The following is a 19,257-nucleotide window of genomic DNA, read 5'->3' on the forward strand; positions in this document are numbered from 1 at the left end:
ACTTTAAGTGGAATTTTTATTATTTTATGGTGAAGTAAAACGTAGATTTTATTGTTCAAATCAATTCAAAAATAAAATTATAATTTCTTTATATCAAAAAAAATATAAACAGAGCACTTAACATCATCAAATTTGAAACAAATTAAGAGATATGTGAATTAGAACCAAACCTTTTTAAAATTCAAAGTACTTTTAAATATTTTATCTTATTTATTTGTGTTTCAATAAATTTATTTACGGAAAACAAGAATGTATTTTCGAAAAAAAATACTCCCTCCGTCCGTCCCAAATGTTTACATTTGGGGTTGAGCACGGAGTTTAAGAAAAATAATAAAATAGTTGAGAAAAGTTAAAAAAGTGAGTAAAGTAGTAGGACCGATTAATATTATATATATAAAGTGGGTATAGTGGAGAGAAGTAGTGGATGTAGTTTTTTTAAAAATTATAAAACTTTACTATTTTTGGAAAGTTTTGAAATGTAAACAATTTGGAGGGAATCTAAAATAGGAAAGTGTAAACAAATGGGAGGGAGCCCGCCCCTTAAAGTCCAATAAAAGGCCCCGATAATTCCCTTCTTACGTCTAATTCCAAGCCAAAACCCTCTTCCAAAAACCCTAAAAACAAATTGAAAACAGAGAGAGATAGAGAGAGAGAGAGGAGGATGAAGCTGCTAACACACAACATGTTATCATCAAACATAAAGGGGGTAACGAATGGATTCCCTCTTGGCATCGAAGCTGAAAAGATAATAGAAAGGCCTGTGGATATGAACCCTGATTTCTTGAAAAACATGTTCTTTAAAATCGAGTGGAAGCCACTTGTGGAAGCTTCCAGAATAATGGGTTACTCTGATCTTCCCGTAGATGTTCCCGATTCATCGGTTCTTGATTCAGATGAGTTTCTTCGCAAGTTTCATCATGCCCTTTTGGAGATTCATCTTGAAGAAGGTGCTCTTGTTTGTCCCCAAACTGGTCGTAAGTTTCCGGTTAATAAGGGCATTCCTAATATGCTTCTTCATGAGGATGAGGTCTGACCCTTCTCTATTTGCTTTTCGTCGTTTAATTGATTCCGTATTTTGTTGTAATAGATTACTGGACTATAAATTATTCGGGGGGTTTGCGTTATTAGGATGTTGTGAGTGGTTATTTGCTAATTTTGTATTTCAACTCTATTTTCTACGAGCTCGAGATTGCAGTTTTTTCTACTTATTTGAGTTACTTTGCATCACTAGAACCGGTAGACATTCTATATGAGACAAAACAATCAACATAAGTGTAACTATTAGCTGGCCAAGTTAATTAGCAAACTGTGCTGCGATTAGCCCTTTTGCTTCTTCAATGAAAAATGTGGCCTTCCACTTCTTTTATGACAAGTAAAATTAATTGAAGCTAAGTTTATAAAATGTATAAGCCAGTAACTCATGACTTGAGTAAGAGCTTATTTTACCAATGATAGGTGTGCAACTGTGGGATATCGGCAGCCTTAGGCTCTCTTTTTTGCGAAGGATTAATTTGTCAAATTTAGCTTTTAAAGGGTGGGAATGTTCCTCGGTATTTGCAGATGTTAGAATAGCTTCTGAAATAATCTGGGGGAATGAATACCTGTTCTTTATACGTGATACTGGCAGATTAATTTGGTTATATATATCATTCTAAAAAGCATATGATGTGATATCGCTAACCCGTATAGATATCTAACTTATGTGTTTAAAAGCTTAAAAGTGAATTCACAGAGTACACATGCCTCATCCAAGTACACGGGGGTTGTGCTTCGTGCAAAGAATACCATACAGCATAACCTGAAATTGTTCTAATTGGTTGATCTCTACTTATCAACAAATTTTAGTTTGATATGGAGAGGGTAATACATAAACACAGTAAGATTCTCTGCTGGCTGCCTGGCTGGGCGGCTGGGCAGAGGCCTTGAGCGGCTACTCATTAGAGGTCTACCGGCCACCCAATCGAAAGCATATAGATACTTTGATTGGTAATAGCCCCTCTCCGTAGCTGCATAGCAAATGGCATTATGTTGATGTTGAAATGCTGAAAACTACCATCGGCTGCATTAGTTTTTAAAGGGTTGGAATGTTCCTTGGTATTTGCAGATGTTAGAATAGCTTCTGAAATAATCTGGGGGAATGAATACTTGTTCTTTATACGTGATACTGGCAGATTAATCTGGTAATATATATATATATATATATATATATATATATATCATTCTAGAAAGCATATGATGTGATATCGCTAACCCGTATAAATATGTAAATTATGTGTTTAAGCTTAAAAGTGAATTCACAGAGTATACATGCCTCATCCAAGTACACGGAAGCTGTGATTCGTGCAAAGAATACCATACAGAATATCCTGAAAATTGTTCTACTTTGTTAATCTCTACTTAAACAAGAAATTTTAGTTTGAAATGGAGAGGGTAGTACATAAACACAGGAAGATTCCCTGCTGCCTGCCTGGCTGGGCAGTCCCCTCTACTTTCGTCTATCTTGTGCCGGGTTGAGGCCTCGAGGGGCTACTTCATTGGAGGACACTGGCCACCCTATCGAAAGCATTGAGATACTTTGATCGGTAATAGCCCCTCTCCATAGCTGCATAGCAAATGCATTATGTTTATGTTGAAATGCTGAAAACTACCATCAGCTGCATTAACCCATTGTAGGCCTGAGTTTTGACAAAAAACACTATATAATATAGCAGAATTTCAGTCTATGGACAAAATTACATACCACCTGGAACTATTTTCCCTTTCTACAGAATACAGTGCTGAAAGTATGAACTTCAAATTAAAATGATTATATATTCGATGCAAATACACTATATTGTCGAAGAAATTTTAAAATATGAACTCTCGTGAACTATTCTTGATCGCTTATTACAGAAATACTGTGCTATACTGAACTGAAGAGGCAGATGAAGACATAATTGGATATATAAAATTAGTATTACTGGGGAGTCCCAATTATTTTGGGCGTGTTTAATTTTTAATTTTTTTTGGGTGTCATGTTATTTGTTAACCAAATTTAGATTAGTGATTCCAGTGTTTTGCGCTTGTTTGATATGAAAGGTGCTGCTTTTAAATCACAGAATGATCATTTTAACTGTTAAAAGTGTCCTAACAAAACATAAAAATTTGTTACGTTAGTACTCCCTCCGTCCCTCTCATTTTTTACATTTATTTTTCACTGTTTGGCGCGTATTTTAATGTTTTTATATGCTATAGTTCCATAACCTTATTTTTAAGATTTTCTTTTTTAAAATAAATATTAAATGTTTAAAATTTAATTCAGAAAAAAAAATTAAAAATAAGTTATCAAACTATACTATATAGATACCTTAAAATACGTCCCGAGTAGTGAAAAAGAAACGTAAAGAAATGAAGGGGACGGGCGGAGTATATTTTTTTTGGGAAAGAAAATAAAATTGATTCATTTCTTTCTGACAGGTATTAAAGTCCAAAAAAAGTTTAAAAAAATATAGAGTTACGAGTTGCACCATACGACTAATAACTAATCAAAAATTTCAACCATCATTGTAGGTGTTTCCATGTGATTAAAAATTATCAGATAAAATCATGAAGCAGAAAAGTCACCCAATTCCTTTCAATACTTGCAGAGCATTGCTTAAATTCAGCAGTAAAATTGCATTCTACTTTTTTCTCGAGACGATTGAAAGGAGTTGTGAAAAACAATTTGTCTTTGGTGCCACCAATTTGTGAACTCTGAATGACATTGTTACCTTTCTATGAACATTCGATTAGAGAACTGACTGCCTCATCTTATTCTACCTTGAGAACTATTTTCATGAACTCATACATGAAGTAACTTATTGCAGCCGATGGTAATACCTGAAATTCAAAGCATTTAGAGTTGAGAATTATAGGATGAATAGAATAAAAGCATTTAGAGTTGAGAATTATAGGATGAATAGAATAAAAGCATTTATGTTAATATCTGTGTGCCAACATAAATGAAAATTAGGCTAGGGAAACACATGGAAAAATAAGAGGGCAGGTAAAAATTATGCATAGCCATATGGACAAAATAAAACAAGAGTTGCAGAAGGAATAATATATGCTTGATACAATAAGATTTTCAAGTTTAAATTTGTAAAACTTCAACTTTGGAAATTAAAGATAGCTAAAGTAATTGCTTCCTGCCAATCTTTTCAAAAGGGAAGGTAACAACCAGTGCAGTGTGTAGAGGGATATAGCCCGAAAGAAACCATGGTGCACATAAAACCATATGCACATGTCAGTAACAAACTCCACAATTCGAAGTAGGCAGATACATAGGGTCCAGTCCAAGATAAACAACAGAACAAGATTGATTTGGCGATCTCTTTCACAAGTTTTAATAAACAGATCAGAATCACAGGATAAGACGTTACCCTGATTTGTTTAAATCTGGTATTATTGATCATTTTGGGCTTTCTTATACGGTTATAAAGGACCTTAACCGCTAAAACGTCTATCACCTTCCGATTAGAACTACTATATAGAATCAGTGTCAAAGACAAAAAAAAATTTAAGGCTCGTATCGGATAGTTGGCCTTTTATTCCTACAGTGTATGGCTGTGTGAGCAGCAATATAGCTATTAAGAGTCGTTTTTTATCTACACATACTAAAAAATTAATTACCATAAAACTGGAATGTGTGAGATGACAGATGCATATAGGTGTGCAGGTCCTCCAAGTTTCCACTCTCTACATTCTTCTAATCTATCATCTCTATTTATCAGGGTTCTCATCCAACTTATCATTGAACCCTATCTCTTCCAACAAATTCTCTCTAATTACCATTTCTCTTCGAGTACTACCCCTAACTATTCTCATTTCATGATCAATTAATTAAAATCCTAACAATCACTTTAGATCCCAAAACTTACTTACCTGTACCCTCCAGTCTTATTAACCTGGATCTAGATATTGAAAGTGCAAATGCAGAGTGAGCTGTACCCCCTCACACTAATATTTCTCGATGACATCAAGATGGTGTGACATAGAAGAATTAAGATATATGTACGTGCATTTATAAACATGATACAAACAAATTAATAAATTTCCGGTAGCAGGGTACAAACAAATTAATAAATTAGTAAAGACTAAAGACCTAGCCTAATATGCATACAAGTTGTCTTTTACTCAATGATGACCATAAATACTCTTGATGGATAATTGAAAGAAGAAATATCATGATAACAGATTGGGAAGTGAAGAAACTGTATCATAGCATTTAAAGAATCTCTGAACTGTCACAATGCTCCCAATGGAAAATGTAGTACGGACATACCTGTAGTAAACTAGGAACTAGTCCTGCAAAAAGTGCAGGAACACCTCCTCGCTCAACTATTTTAACGAAAGTTGCCAATGTACTCAACTTATTTTCTCTTGCTTGTAGTTGAAGGTGCCTCCTCACTACTTCAAACGGATATGTAGCAACTTCTGCACAGGCACCTGATATAGCCCCGTGTAGTAGAGTTCTGACCGGTCCCAACTCTAGTTGTTCCCATATATTAAGTTCCTGCCCCTGTTGCTTCATATTCTTTATCCTTTTTCTTCCTTCAGGTGAATGCAAATAGGCTGATTTCAGCATGTCATACACTCCATAAAAGACCGCAGCTGAGGGTGCCATACTTAAAATGGAGGGTAACAAACCCTTGTATAGAGAAAAGAACCCTTCAGTCTGGACCACGTGGCAGAAGGCACCAATAACACCGCCCAAGGCCTCACCGCCAGGTGCAACCAGCTTGGTCCGGATCTGAAATGTACAAGACCTAAATAGTGTATCATAATTCTGATGTCACTATAAACCGATAATAGTTGATTACTCGATATGCACTATGTTGAAGACAATTATGTATTTCTTGCCTATAATACGTAACATGTATGAAAACAAAGAAAAGTCTACAAAGACTGCGCAAGCAACCTATTTAGGCAACAAACTCAATATTATGATGAGGACTCCATATGCCACCATATTTGTAAAATATGATACGCTTCTACTTGCGCTAGACATTTCCTAGAAAAATATAACACTAGTTTACCAAGTTACAGTAATTAGAAAGATGTTTGCAGAATCAGTATCTGATAGTAAATTCTGCATTAATATTGTTGGTTAGCAGTAAAAGACAATACAATATGTGTGTCGTAATACAAATTATGCGAGTATATATATTTGTACCTTGTAGTATATATGAGGAAAAAAAGGATTAGAAATCAGTGAATATAGAAACAAAGCGGAGAAATTTAGGAATTAGAATAACGGTGTAAAATTTTTTTTTTTTTTTAAAAGGATGAATATCTCATTTTAGTTTAGTGTATCTGCTAAGCAAGTGACTATTGTAAACTATATACTAGATAATCCAAAAGTAATTGCACCCTAAACTCTACTATTAAATTTTTTATATATCCATGCTACTGCCTCCCCTCCAGGAAGTTTTTTTGTAATATTATTAAGTTCAACTCGGTAAAAATTATGATTTACTTTTTTATATATTAATAATTGGTTAATGTAGATCATTTCTTTAGGATTAGTAGTAGTTTAGAGTTTTGATTTGTAGTAGGTTTTGTAGGAATATGCTATTCTAGTTAGAATTTGGCTTTGTATAAGCATATCCGCATGATCATTACTAATATAAGTTCCCGTTATTTTTCTCTTCTTCTTCATCATGCTGTAATATACACTTGAAACCAACAAACTCAAACTATTCCTTTACCTCAATACTTAATTGACTTAAATTGAACCCAAAATAACTAAATTAATTTGCAGTATTGTAAATGTATTCCATCAACCTTGAAATGGGACTCATTATCTACTGCAAATCATATGTTTTCTCCATGTTTAATGATCACTTCTTGCAGAACAATATGTTACTTGCTCAAGAGAGAAGAATCATTAGGCCTCAAAACTCTCGGAATGTCATATTATAGCAGAGGACTGAAAAGCAAAACAGTAAAATTTGTCACATACGGTATCAAGTGGTAAGCATAGCACCGTAGCAGTAATCCCAGCTGCAGCACCGGAGATAAACCTCTCGATATTTGTGGTTTCATCATTTCCGGAAAATTTGAGGAGTTGCTTTCTATATGTATCATAAGAACAAAAATTGATAGCTTTAAAGGGAGCTGTGCGCAAGATGTTGACTAAATTCCCCTTCCAAAAGCCTCGCAAACCTTGAGTAACAGCAATCATTTTGACTAGCTCAAACAGTTTCTTCTGTTCACCGCGAACCATATATTCCAGCTTTAGTCTTTCAAGTGGAGCAACAAAAGTTCTGAAGTTTTAGAAGAATATATCAGTTCTGATTAATAATATACTATAGCTAAAAAATACAGATCGGTAACCCATACCTAGGAGTATTTTTTTTTAATCGTCATGCGAAACTGTTTAAGGCATTCATATTAACAAGATAAAACTAATTAACTACAGAATACATCAAGGAAGGTTGGGATCGTTGTATTTGATGTGATTAAGCTCTGTTAGGTTCTGAAGGGTATTAAAAAGTACGGTTGGCATTTCTTATCAAAATACAAACAGGATTACAAAACCAAATTTAGGAACGAATATCTATAAATATCTGCTTCTTATCAAAATTTAAACAGGATTATAAAACCTAATTCAGGGAGGGGGATGTCTACAAATATGTTGGCTTCTTGTCCCTAATATAAGAGCACTGATTGTGTTGTAAATTGATTCTGCATTAGTGTCTTAATATGGTAATGAAGTTGGGATAATAAGGGAAATATATAATCGACATAATAAAAGGAAAGATAATAGAGAAGACTAAGAAGAGGGGGGGGGGGGACCTAGAAACCATGGCAGCGACAGCACCAGCCCACAAATGCTTGGTGGTATTCATGGCACCGCGGCGCCTGTTATTGAACTGTTTAATAGGTCTGGCGGCTGGAAAGCTAGTACTAGTACAGGCAATTGTATCAAAAGCTCCTCCTCCTCCTCCCTTGCTAGATGACAAGCTCACAGACAAGAAGAAATCCCACGGGCGACAAGAATGCAGGAGTGATAGTGATTTGTTAGAAGAAGAAGAAGTGATGGATTGGACAAGTGAGGATGGAACCATGGCATCGTGGAGAAATAATCCTCCTCCTCCTCCTGGGAAAGTAGTGGTGATATCATCAGCATCATCCTTCTTCTTCTGTTGGATTGAGAGGGAATCTTGGAAGGATATTCTTCTTCTTCTTCCTCTGTTTCCACCTGACATTGCCCCTCCAATTACCCAACTACTGTAATTTGGGGGGGTTTGTTACGCCTATGTATGCTACGGGCCTTCAATATTAGTATGTGGTTTGTCGTTGTTAATGAGAGAGATACACTCTAAATCAAAATTGGGGATTGTGTGTTTTATTTATATGCCCTTTGTTTGCATCGCCTCTCACCAAACTTTTCACTCCTCTCAGCCTAGCCTCCCCCCTCGCCCTCTTCGTCTTGTCCTAAAAATTTATATTCGTATTCAATAAAAAGTGGATATTATTTATATAAAAAAATAATTATTATTTATCACTAAATCCGAGATAAAATATATATATATAATATTTAAATTATACAAATATATAATTATTTAGAATTTATTCTATTAAATTTTTAGTGTGTGTATATGCATTAAATAATATATTTATACAAATTTCATGTAATTCTACACATATTTCATACATAAATAAAAATACTTTTTGAGTTTAACTGTAAAAAAAAGTTTTAAAATTATCGTTAATATGGTAGAATCATCAAAAAATCTAATATATGTTCAAAATATCCACATTTGTATTCGAGAAAAATGAATATTATTCGCATATGAATACGACAATTACGGATACATATATGAATCTGTCTATACCCGTATCCAAATTATTCATTGAAAAATGTTAAATACCCCAAATTTTTAACCGAAAAATTTTCTTTGATGTATCACATGAATGGTCGGCTAATAATAATATGAGGCCTCCCATGTATTTATATCCGCTCAAGAATCAAAATCAGTTATGTTTCAGCCAAGTCATTTATAAAATTTTTGAGGAAGTTGTTTGGGGTCCAGCACTACTCTTATCCATTTGACAACCCAACCCTCACCCTGCATATGAATTATACTTGCCTATAATGAATTTTAATAACAAACTCTACTCTTTTATTTACCCAAAAAAAAAAATCTCAATTTTCACTTATATATTTCATTTCATTATTTTGATTATAGAAATAAGAATTTATTTTATTATAAAAATTAATAAAAAAAATCGCATCAAATTCATATTATCAATTATAGAAAACCTTTTAATTATATTAAAATTAATAGAAAAAGAATTGACTACATAAAGTGAAAAAACATTATGGCATGAATGTTAAAATTACATGTGCACGAGGAGCAACAAGGTGCGTCGCAAACTCCATTAAATCAAACATTCATTGCATTCTTATTCATAGCGTCGAAAATGAAACATTTCAAAAGTAAATATCATAAACTACATTTAAAAAATCGATTTCATAAGCAAAATAGTTTAAGTGAAAATATATTTTTATCTGAATTATTTATCTCCACAAATACATGATTTCGTAAATACGAAATCTTATTTATTTCTAAAAATCGACCAATTGATTAATCAGTGTAAAAATCATTTTTACAAGAATCGGTCAAAAATAATATAGTATCACGTCCTTGCCAAAAATCCTTATCTTGCATGTATGCTGGAGTGGAGTGATAAGGGGATGTTTTCTAGGGAGAGGTTAAATGAGACTTGTCATGGACAATATAGCAGTGTAGGAAAAACATTAATATAAAAAATTAACTTGAGGATATAATCACTAGTTTTTATTTTACATTAGAAAAAGCTTGGTTTTTGATCACTTCTTGGGTCTCTTATTTATTTCCTCCTCCTGCCACTGTCCTTTCCTTCATCACCATCTTAATTTTTCTGCAGCATAACACTAATTTTTCTCTGCAGAAGAAGGTTCATCAGAATTTACTAGCAAACTAGGGGGGGGTATCTAGGAGCCTAGCCAGCTTTAGGTACATATCTCTAAACACTCTTGAGAACAAGAGGCTTAACATTTGGTAAAAATAAGCTGGGAAGATTATGGTCTGGTGGATGCATAAATTTACAGTTTGGACATGCAGGACAAGACTTGCACATCATCACTAGCATATGGCACTTGTTGCACACTGCTGTTACCATCTCTTTCTCATCCGTTTCAAATGTCAGCCACGATGGAGAACGTTTGAGACCATCGTGCTTCTTCTCATCTTTGCTTGAATCGTTGATTAGGTCCCCGAAGGTTTGTAGCTCGTTACAAGAATTATTGTTACCGTTCTTCCTTGCTGATCCACAGGGCAGGTTGAGATCAAGATCTAACCTCATGCCGCTGGGGTTTGGCAATTCTGGCTCATTAAGAAATCTCGGTGAATTCTTACGGGTTCTTGTATTGTAGAAATATACATGACCGGACTTCAAAAATAAAAACAAGCATCACAATTAGTTACTGTATACAAGTATTACTCTCATTCAGGTAAGTTTTAACATATATACAGAGTAGTAAATTCTGGTCTATTATAAGTTTACATACCTTGATATCAAGATACCTTTGCCACTCCCAAGTTGGTAGAGTCGTATCCAAGTTTAGGTTAGCGTCGAATGAGGAGCCGGTCCTGTTGGTTTTCTGTTTCTCAAAACTCTCGCTTGCAGCAGCTTGCGAATCCTCCAGTTTTCTTTTCTTTGACGAACTTCCACGATCAGGCTGACATTCATTCATTGTGATATAAAGATTGAGATTGTACTCTTCTTGTTGAGTTGTGTCCAAGTGAGGAGAAAAATGAAATGTGGGTGGGGGTGGTTATATAGGCAAGCAAACGGAGAATCGAAAAGGGGGGCAAAAGAATAAATGTGGAACTAAAAAGAGGGGGGCCATTACTGCTTGACGTGCTATTCAAGTGAAATTGGGTTTTGCAATAAATAATTATGACTCCTCCTACTCCTACTACTCCAGTCCTTGGTGGATTCATGTCATGCTCTCCTCTTAAAAGCATGGATGTTTATGTTGTAACTAACTTTCTCTTGATTTGCTCAACTTAATTAATTCTACTCACCTGACCTCTTCTCAGTCCCAAGTTGCAACCAACAAACACTCACCAAAATATTGAATACCTCCTGCATGTTTAGTTCAGCTTATAGTTAACTTGAAAGCTTAAAACAAAGTAAGTAGTATTACATAAATGAATACTCTAGATCAGAGTTTAATTTTATCTATCTATACAGTCAAAACATCTTAAAACGTGTGCCAAAATTTCAAGTGACTATTAAAATGAAATAGCTATAGTATTCTACTTATCGAGTAACTGTCATTTATCGAGGTTCTAATTAAGGCATGTATGCATTTCATTAAGAATGAGGTAAACTGTTCAATCAGGCATATAATCAGACTTAAGAATTGCCGAGTATTAAGAGGTCAAAAATATAAATGCAAAACAGGAACTTGGATTTAGACAGGTGTATTAAGAACTGACGTTGGAATATTAATGGAGGGAGAGATGGGGAAAAAAAGCAGTTGTAGAAGGGAGTTAAATAGCTTCGGGGTATAATAAATGGGATATCGATCTATCTATAATATCTATCGTAAATCTCAACTCTAACTTCCACGGCTGAGTCACCCATATAACTGACATCTTAAAAGCTCTCCTCCTCAGCAGTCAGCACTCAGCACTCGCCTAGATACCTGCTCTAACCTTGTAGACTGCAGTAATACAAACTTCTCTAGATTTTTGAATGAAAACAAACCTAAAACTTTGTAATTTATCCAGATAATTACAAATACATTTAGTGATTAACATATGGTAATGTAAATTGTAACGCAGTTTATACACTAGTAAAAACATAAACACCAAAAAGGGGGAAAGGGGTATTAAGAAGGTCTACCTGCCGATCTTTAAACAATTAAATGCAGAATTTAAGGATGTGCATTGAATCACCTCACTTTCTTCACACCTTCTTCTTCTTCTTCTTCAAGTCCTTCGCTGGTTTACTGATGTTTTAATGTCTCCCGACCCACTTTTCCTTTATTTCACTCCTGTAGCCAATCTCACCTGTATCTGCATTCATCACTTCATGCAATGCAATGCATTCCTACGCTTCACTTGCATTTAAAATCATGGTTTAATAAATAATTTAAAAAAAAGTTTACTTTCAATTTCCTAAGGAAGCCCGTTAAACGGCGATTCCAATGGTTAAGAACTATACCCACGGCCACGATGTAAACAAAATTGCACAAATCTCTTAAAAAAACAACTTAACTAGTATAGTAATTTGTACACATGAGCATCATAAAACAAACATGTGGCATCATGAGCAGCCATTCACGTTAAAATATCTTAGTCCCGAAAAGAGAAGAAAAACAAAAGAACCAGTTAAGCTATGGTCAGATGCCATAGTTTTTTCCTGTGTAAGATCTGTCAAACTAGAATCTGGATATCTGCTGCTCCTTAATGGATGAATATTTCGTATACGGTATACCAAGCACCAAATGTGGGTGTGGCTCAACCAGGTAAATTCGTAATACATATAAAGTTACAATGAACCCAAACAGTGTAAAGATTTAGCAATGGCACTTGCAAGAATAGACAAATAAAGATGGCGAGTACTACAAATTTCCTAAATTTGCGAATGTCAACTGGCGATAGAGCAACAACTTCTCTTCGCTTTCATCAAGGGGTGCAAATTGAGCAACTTCCATGCCATCTGGATAATCCACTTTTGCTTCAGACGATCTCACTTCAGTGTACTGTTTGCTTGCCAAGGAAGAGTCAAATTCTATCTGTTGCATTTCGGAATCTATCAGAACATCCATTTGAGCCCGCTCCCTGTCCCTTGGGTAGGTGAAATAAAGGAATGTGTAAATGAGACAACAAAGACCCATTGGAATTCCGATTGCTGTGTACAAAGCCTTGGCCAATGATTCAGCATTTTCTCGGTCTGTTGCAATATTTTCTGACCCTTCCGGAACTGGTTCGTAACCATAGACATGTTGAGCTAGTATACCAACTATAGGAGGGGCAAATGAAGAGAGTACAGTTTCAAAAGATCGGTCCAATGCGTAGATAGTAGTTCGAGATTTTTCGGGGACAATTTCTGCAAAAATTGGACTGTCCACACCATTTATTATAATACAAATGAGTTATTTTAACAATCCCACTGCGTAAAGCTAACAAGTCCAATGCGTAAAATTAACAAGTCCAATGCGTAAATTATGCAAATATAATGTCGCCTATAATTCAGATCAAGTGTCATTGGCTAAAATTGATATCCTTGAGCCCTATGACTTCAACGACTTATCTTACTATTCATTAATCTACAAGATCTCTAACTATCATGATTAAACAAAAATGAAGTACGATATAAGGGTTGCCACAGAGCCTTACTTGTTTGTTGCCGGGCCATTCCAAGATATGAAAAATCCTGTAGTGAAAAAGACTAAGGTATGCAGGAAGATTGTGGATGGGTTATTAGGCAAAGTGAGCAAAAGAATAGCTGCTAGAGGTATTGCTGATGCTGAACTTATTTGTGACAAAATAATTCTCCCCGAGTTGGGCAGGAGCTTTGATAAAATGTCTCCCATCTTGCCTCCAAAAAGTCCTCCCAATGAACTGCCAACCACAAACATAGCTACGATGAAACCAGTAATCTTATGAGAGAATCCGGCAAGTTCCAACCACATAGCTGAAAATGACAGAGCTGACCAGGGAAAAGAACCGGTCACACCCTGAGCCACGATAATCTGGAATGACTGAATCTTCATGACTGATTTTGCTTCCCAGGTAAGGTCTTTTACCTCAGACCATAAAGTTTTATTCGAGATATCAGTTGTACTTCTTCTACCACCATTAGAATAGTGTGGATCATTGGCAAACAACCAAACCAATATACCAACGAAGACACTGATCATTCCAACCAAATGAAAAGATATTCTCCAGCCAGGAATGCCCATAAATGTATTTGGGGCTAGCATTACTGAAAATAATCCTCCGATAATTGAGCCAAGGTTGCTGGTTAGCTGTAGCCATCCAAAAGCCATACCACGGCTGTTGTCATCAGTTGAATCAGCTACAAGGGACTGAATTGCTGGTCCAACTATAGCAAGGCCAATCCCGTTTAAGGCTCTTGATAAAGCCACCTAAGAAAGAAAGGATTAATAATCATATGAATCCAACACTTGACTAATTAAAATAATATACGAGCAAGTTCATTAGTGTCCTTGTGCGTTCCCTATATATATTTTAAATAATAGGTGTTCTAGTGAATCAGAACAATATTTTGTACATCAACTTCAACAACAGTCCTTGTACTTGCTCAATATTAATAAAACAAATAACAAATTTGAACTCCAAGTATGTAATTGAGAGGAAAAAGAAGTGCAGAAAAGAAGGCCAATGAATATTTTATTGATAAAAAACAATATAAGGGATGACCAAGAGTTCTTTATAAATAAGGAGTGGGAGGAGTATTCAAACTTATAAAGGAATCACTAGGATACTATTGGAGCACCTTTTTGTACCAAATTCCTTAAAATATTAGCCAAGGAGCTCATTTAGCTAGCAACTTGCACTTGCTTTAATAATATGAACATTTCCAAGCTCTCAAATTCATTAAAAAGAACTGAGATGTGTCCTCTTCGTCTATTTAAAGGTTTCTAGGCAAAAATAATTTAATACCCATTAGGCACAAGCAAGGTTCTTTTACGGCTTTGCATATAAAAAAAGTCTAAGAGAAATCTAAAAGCCGGCGCATAAATAGTAAACTAATTTCGTCAGCTAAGGTGCGCTTGTAATATCTGGCATCATGATGTCACTGCACGAGGACATAGTAATAGTACCATTTAATCATATTAATTCATGGGCAATTCGTTCGTTTCGTGTATTTTCGTGTCGTGTACTTTCGTGTTTCGTGTCATGAATGCCTAAACCAAACCCAAACCGTTAAGGATTCGTTTCGTTTCGTGTTCGTGTACCTTTATTTTGTGTACGTTTCGTGTCGTGTTTCGTATAATTAAAAATTAATAATAAAAATAAAGATAAATAAAATATATATTTAAATATTAAGATTTTACTAGTCGAGTCTTAAGTCAATAAGTTATAAAGACTCAAGTGCAGTCAATCTAATGAAATATAAATTTAAATCTATTTTGTATCTATTTTCTATAAATATTATATGTAAAATATTATTGTAAGATATATGTATTCATATAATTTTGATAAATTTATTTGAATATTTATTTATTTCGTGTACTTTCGTTTCGTGTCGTGTACCCAAGTGTAAACCCAAAATCGACACTAAATTTATCCGTGTACTTTCGTGTTCGTGTACTTTCGTGTTCGTGTACCAAAAATGTCAAACCAATCCCGTTATTTTCGTGTCGTTTTCGTGTCGTGTTATCGTGTTGTGTATGAAATTGCCGGCTCTAGCAAGGTACATAAAACATAATCCATGTATCAGTTAGTACTAATCTAACTAGCAAAACGCGTTAGAGGAAATCAATAATGAATTTGATGTAGGCAGCTTGCTTATTAAACTAGGCAAGTTTGAAGAAGTAGCTCAAGTTTAAATGGGTATCATGATATGTGACATTATGTGAAGTTTCTAGGGAAGATGTATTTGTACGGAGCTATAGGAGGGGAGTTCCACATCTGTTTACTGACGAGGAATAAACTAGCCAAGTTATATTGGGCGATTTTTTTATACAAAGGGAATACAAACATTTTTTTTTTAAAAGCACTGAACACCCTACAATCCAAACAGAATAGTGAGATTGAACTAGCGATAAAAGAAAAGTTAGAATGGCTAAACCATGAAAGCCATCTAAAAAAGAAAGATTTTTTTTGTGAGGGAGTAGGGGAGGGGGGTTTCATCCAAAATTGCTCTACAATTCACTAGCTACACCAAGCCCAAGTGCCACTTTTTTGGGGTATTTATCTACATACAGTATAAGCAATGACTTTAAACTCAAAACTAGTTTACAAAAAACGTTATAGAAATTAAACAGGTAGTTTCCATACAGTATGTATTTATCTACATACAGTATAAGCAATGCCTTTAAACTCAAAACTTGTTTACAGAAAACGTTGTAGAAACAAAACAGGCAGATTCCAGTTAAGCTGGGGATCCTGATTCAAGTAACAAAAAATTATCTCCATCGCATCCAACTGCTACCACATTAATGATCGACAGACAATCTCCAGAACAACTATCAGTTTCCATATCAATAGAAACAATACTGGAATGCACTAATAATCTCATATTACTTAAAAAGTTGGAAACAAGGTGACTAACTTAAACGCTCAATATAACTTCAAAGCCACACATATAGCTTGTAAAAATTCTAAAATGACCATTTAAAAATGATAAAACTTACCTCTCTAATGATAATAAATACAGATATATAATTATATTATACACTGTATAAATTATTTCAATTAACTAGCTGTAAGTCGGTATTAATATTTGATTTTTCCATCTGTTAACAGTACTGAAAAAGCTATCTAGTACCTGTTAAAAGGTAGAGAAAAGGCAACAAGAGAAGTTGCGACAGCCCACATAAGGGAACCAGAGACACTGGCATGGGATCAGTCGTGCCGACAGAAAGATAAGCAGCAAAGAGACGAACCACTGATCGTAAAAGGGTGACAGAGCAAAGCCCAGTTGAGTCCACACGAAGACCTTCTCCAACCTCTTTATAGATTCCTAGCAGCAGTCCTCATCGACTCTTTCAATGATTGCGGCGAGATTAACCAATGGTAGCATTAGAGTTTCGAGCTTCATTTTATTTTGATCTTTGGTTTTTTCTTACTAAGTGTACTGATACAACTACATATGTATTTGGCTTTGTAGAGTTGGAATAAGGGTTTTAAGCTACCAAAGTCCTTGATGTCTTGATACATATTCAAGATTTTTTACAGTGGAATAAAATGTGCCCCGTCAAACATTTATCTTTAAATAAATCCAGCCTTAGGGTTTAGAAAGTGGGTGGTTGGAGATATTATCTGATATCTATTTATTTGTGCTAAAATACTAAAATTAGTCATAAACAAGAAATTCACACAAAAAAATGGCTTCAATTAAAAAGTAGTAGTTGTTAGTATCGTTTAAACGAACTTTTACATTTCCACATGTACACATAAAAAAATGTAGAATTCTTTCAGTTCTCTGTGAGATTACAGTACATTTAGTTTTGAGCTATATTGATAGCCTATAGTTTTACATTATATAAACTCTGCAAGAAGTGAAGGACAGCTTTACTTTCCAAGTAATACATCATAATATAACTGTGTGATGAAAACATAATTTATTTAAGCCATAAAATAGAAGCTTACAATGATAAGTAGTAGATTAGTAGTAACACTCCTTTTTAGTTTCAAAAATGTTTATGCATTGTGGACTTGTAAATTTAGTCAGCAGTTTTGCTTCAGCCCTTTGTCTGTGGAGGTGGAAAGGATAGAGAATTTAGCAATATGTATATTGGAAACTATGACGATATTAAAGCCATAACTGTACTGAAAAGGGATATATATATTAATTAGTGCACAGAGATATAAGATCTTGTGCATAGAGAAGCAAGAGTGCCTGCTTTCATAACCATCTAGGCAAATATGTGTACACGCAGTTACAATTACAACTTACAAGTACAGATTGATAAATTATTACATGCATAGACACATCACACTAGTGTATAAATGCATTGTTAAAAACACGAATCTGATAAGACATGTTTTCATCAACCATTCAGGTCATAGTAGTAGGATATAAAAAAGAGTTCAATTTTTAGCATGTTAGAACTGTACAAAACAGTAAACATTTATAAGTTGAATCACTGACTAGATAAATCTAGGCAGCTTGATTAATATAGGGTCGTTCTTGTAATTGAATTGACCCCGTGATACATGATACTAGGGCATTCCCTTTTGTGAGTGGCCAAACAAAAAACACTGAGAAATGCATAGATGAATTTATATAAGATCCTACCATAAAGAAATAATATTGGATCGTCTTAGCCAGATAGATTGTTACTGGATAATATGGGTAATACAATAGGGATATAAAAGTCGTGATTTTCAGCTAAACAGGAGAAGGAACAATGGTCATAACAATCCCAATTCTAGTAAACATTAATTAAACTCAGATAAAAGAATCCAACAAAAAATCGAATAAATATGGATGAGGGGGAGAGAGAGAGAGAGAGAGAGAGAGAGACAGAGAGACAGACAGAGAGAGAGAGAGAGGAGGGACCTGAAAGAAAGAAGAGGAGAGAGCAACAAGAAAAGTAGCAGCAGCCCATAAGAAAGCACCAAAAGCAATGACATGAGCACGATTATAACGGAGAGAGAGATAAGCAGCTAGAGGGAAGCAAAGAGACTGGACCATAGACCTGTAAAGAGTAAGAGAGCCGAGGCCAGTAGGGTCGGTGTGGAGAGCTTGTCCAACTTCTTTGTAAACACCAGGAAGAAGTGACTCGTCGGCTCTTTCCATTATTCCGGCCAGATTTACCAGCACCAGTGTCAGCGTTTCCGCCTTCATCCCCCCTTACAACTTCCGATCCTCCTCCTCCTCCTCTGCCTCTGCCTCTGCCTCAACAATATAATTCTTACAATTTTTTCCAACTTTGACTCTTGACAGATACTTGCATATGTCAAACATAGACTTTAACAATTATGTCTTTTTTTATATTATTATTTAATTATTAATGTATATAAATATCAATTTTGTAAAATCGTAATCAGAACATGTCGGTGAAGGTATCGATTTAGGATTAGTCGGACCCTTTTTGCGGTATAATTGACGTTGGGTGTGTGTAAAATAATATCGGAGGAACATGCGATACCTCCATGGGAGAGTAAAAACTCATTTTTGAATAAAAATATAAATATAAAGAGACTTTGGGTGTGTATACGAGTATAAGAGAGTGTGCATGAGATAGTTGGGTGATGGTCCTTAATATCAAAATCTTGGAAAAAAGTTTCAAAATCTCCCGAGACCTAAAATATGGCCATTTTAATCACTCAAAAGAGGATTCTAACCCTGGTATTTTAGGTCTGAACTAGTAATCATAGCTTAGAAAAAAAAAAATTTGTGGCCTAATTCGGACCTATACCTGGATCAGAAATAGTAATAGTAGTCATAATTTAGGAAAAGTTTTTTTTTCTTTTTGTGGTCTAGTCCGACCCTATGCTTAGGTCTGAACTACTAATTAAGTTTTTTGTTTTT

At 34.8% G+C, this 19,257-nt stretch overlaps 4 protein-coding genes across 6 annotated transcripts; 1 reads left to right on the plus strand and 3 right to left on the minus strand.

Moving 5' to 3' along the window:
• Positions 1 to 511: 511 nt before the first annotated feature.
• LOC141711477 (multifunctional methyltransferase subunit TRM112 homolog A-like) lies at positions 512 to 1,204 on the plus strand. The gene has a single exon (XM_074513932.1). The coding sequence runs from the start codon at positions 662 to 664 to the stop codon at positions 1,031 to 1,033; it is 372 nt and encodes a 123-aa protein (XP_074370033.1). The 5' UTR covers positions 512 to 661; the 3' UTR covers positions 1,034 to 1,204.
• A 2,515-nt stretch (positions 1,205 to 3,719) lies between these two features.
• On the minus strand, positions 3,720 to 8,430 carry LOC141711479 (putative mitochondrial adenine nucleotide transporter BTL3). Its single transcript, XM_074513934.1, has 4 exons — positions 7,819 to 8,430; positions 6,983 to 7,286; positions 5,303 to 5,770; positions 3,720 to 3,858 (listed from the first exon to the last, which is right to left on the minus strand). The coding sequence occupies exons 1-4, from the start codon at positions 8,229 to 8,231 to the stop codon at positions 3,790 to 3,792; spliced, it is 1,254 nt and encodes a 417-aa protein (XP_074370035.1). The 5' UTR covers positions 8,232 to 8,430; the 3' UTR covers positions 3,720 to 3,789.
• A 1,357-nt stretch (positions 8,431 to 9,787) lies between these two features.
• Positions 9,788 to 11,202, minus strand: LOC141711482 (uncharacterized). Its single transcript, XM_074513938.1, has 2 exons — positions 10,580 to 11,202; positions 9,788 to 10,461 (listed from the first exon to the last, which is right to left on the minus strand). The coding sequence occupies exons 1-2, from the start codon at positions 10,763 to 10,765 to the stop codon at positions 10,036 to 10,038; spliced, it is 612 nt and encodes a 203-aa protein (XP_074370039.1). The 5' UTR covers positions 10,766 to 11,202; the 3' UTR covers positions 9,788 to 10,035.
• A 1,125-nt stretch (positions 11,203 to 12,327) lies between these two features.
• LOC141711480 (uncharacterized) lies at positions 12,328 to 18,667 on the minus strand. Of its 3 annotated transcripts, XM_074513937.1 has the most exons (4): positions 18,283 to 18,423; positions 17,370 to 17,473; positions 13,425 to 14,176; positions 12,328 to 13,148 (listed from the first exon to the last, which is right to left on the minus strand). In XM_074513937.1, the coding sequence occupies exons 3-4, from the start codon at positions 14,075 to 14,077 to the stop codon at positions 12,647 to 12,649; spliced, it is 1,155 nt and encodes a 384-aa protein (XP_074370038.1). In that variant the 5' UTR covers positions 14,078 to 14,176; positions 17,370 to 17,473; positions 18,283 to 18,423; the 3' UTR covers positions 12,328 to 12,646. The 3 variants fall into 3 exon arrangements, with proteins under 3 accessions (XP_074370038.1, XP_074370036.1, XP_074370037.1); XM_074513935.1 differs by lacking the exon at positions 17,370 to 17,473 and having other exon boundaries at positions 18,283 to 18,667; XM_074513936.1 differs by lacking the exons at positions 17,370 to 17,473; positions 18,283 to 18,423 and adding an exon at positions 16,546 to 17,344.
• Between the last annotated feature and the right edge of the window lie 590 nt (positions 18,668 to 19,257).

Source organism: Apium graveolens, chromosome 3 (genome assembly GCF_009905375.1).
Source record: "Apium graveolens cultivar Ventura chromosome 3, ASM990537v1, whole genome shotgun sequence".
In the NCBI taxonomy this organism is placed as follows: Eukaryota; Viridiplantae; Streptophyta; class Magnoliopsida; order Apiales; family Apiaceae; genus Apium; species Apium graveolens.

What these genes read in the sequence shown, in the direction of transcription:
- LOC141711477 (XM_074513932.1), top strand. Translation starts at nt 662, where the DNA reads ATGAAGCTGCTAACACACAACATGTTATCATCAAACATAAAGGGGGTA.
- LOC141711479 (XM_074513934.1), bottom strand. Translation starts at nt 8,231, where the DNA reads ATGTCAGGTGGAAACAGAGGAAGAAGAAGAAGAATATCCTTCCAAGAT. An exon ending in GTCGCTGCCATGGTTTCTAG is followed by an intron (nt 7,287 to 7,818) that starts GTCCCCCCCCCC and finishes CTAAAACTTCAG; the next exon opens with AACTTTTGTTGCTCCACTTG. An exon ending in TATGCTTACCACTTGATACC is followed by an intron (nt 5,771 to 6,982) that starts GTATGTGACAAA and finishes TGTACATTTCAG; the next exon opens with ATCCGGACCAAGCTGGTTGC.
- LOC141711482 (XM_074513938.1), bottom strand. Translation starts at nt 10,765, where the DNA reads ATGAATGAATGTCAGCCTGATCGTGGAAGTTCGTCAAAGAAAAGAAAA. An exon ending in AAAGGTATCTTGATATCAAG is followed by an intron (nt 10,462 to 10,579) that starts GTATGTAAACTT and finishes TTATTTTTGAAG; the next exon opens with TCCGGTCATGTATATTTCTA.
- LOC141711480 (XM_074513935.1), bottom strand. Translation starts at nt 18,570, where the DNA reads ATGAAGGCGGAAACGCTGACACTGGTGCTGGTAAATCTGGCCGGAATA. An exon ending in TCTCCTCTTCTTTCTTTCAG is followed by an intron (nt 14,177 to 18,282) that starts GTCCCTCCTCTC and finishes TTTCTTTCTTAG; the next exon opens with GTGGCTTTATCAAGAGCCTT. An exon ending in AATGGCCCGGCAACAAACAA is followed by an intron (nt 13,149 to 13,424) that starts GTAAGGCTCTGT and finishes TGGTGTGGACAG; the next exon opens with TCCAATTTTTGCAGAAATTG.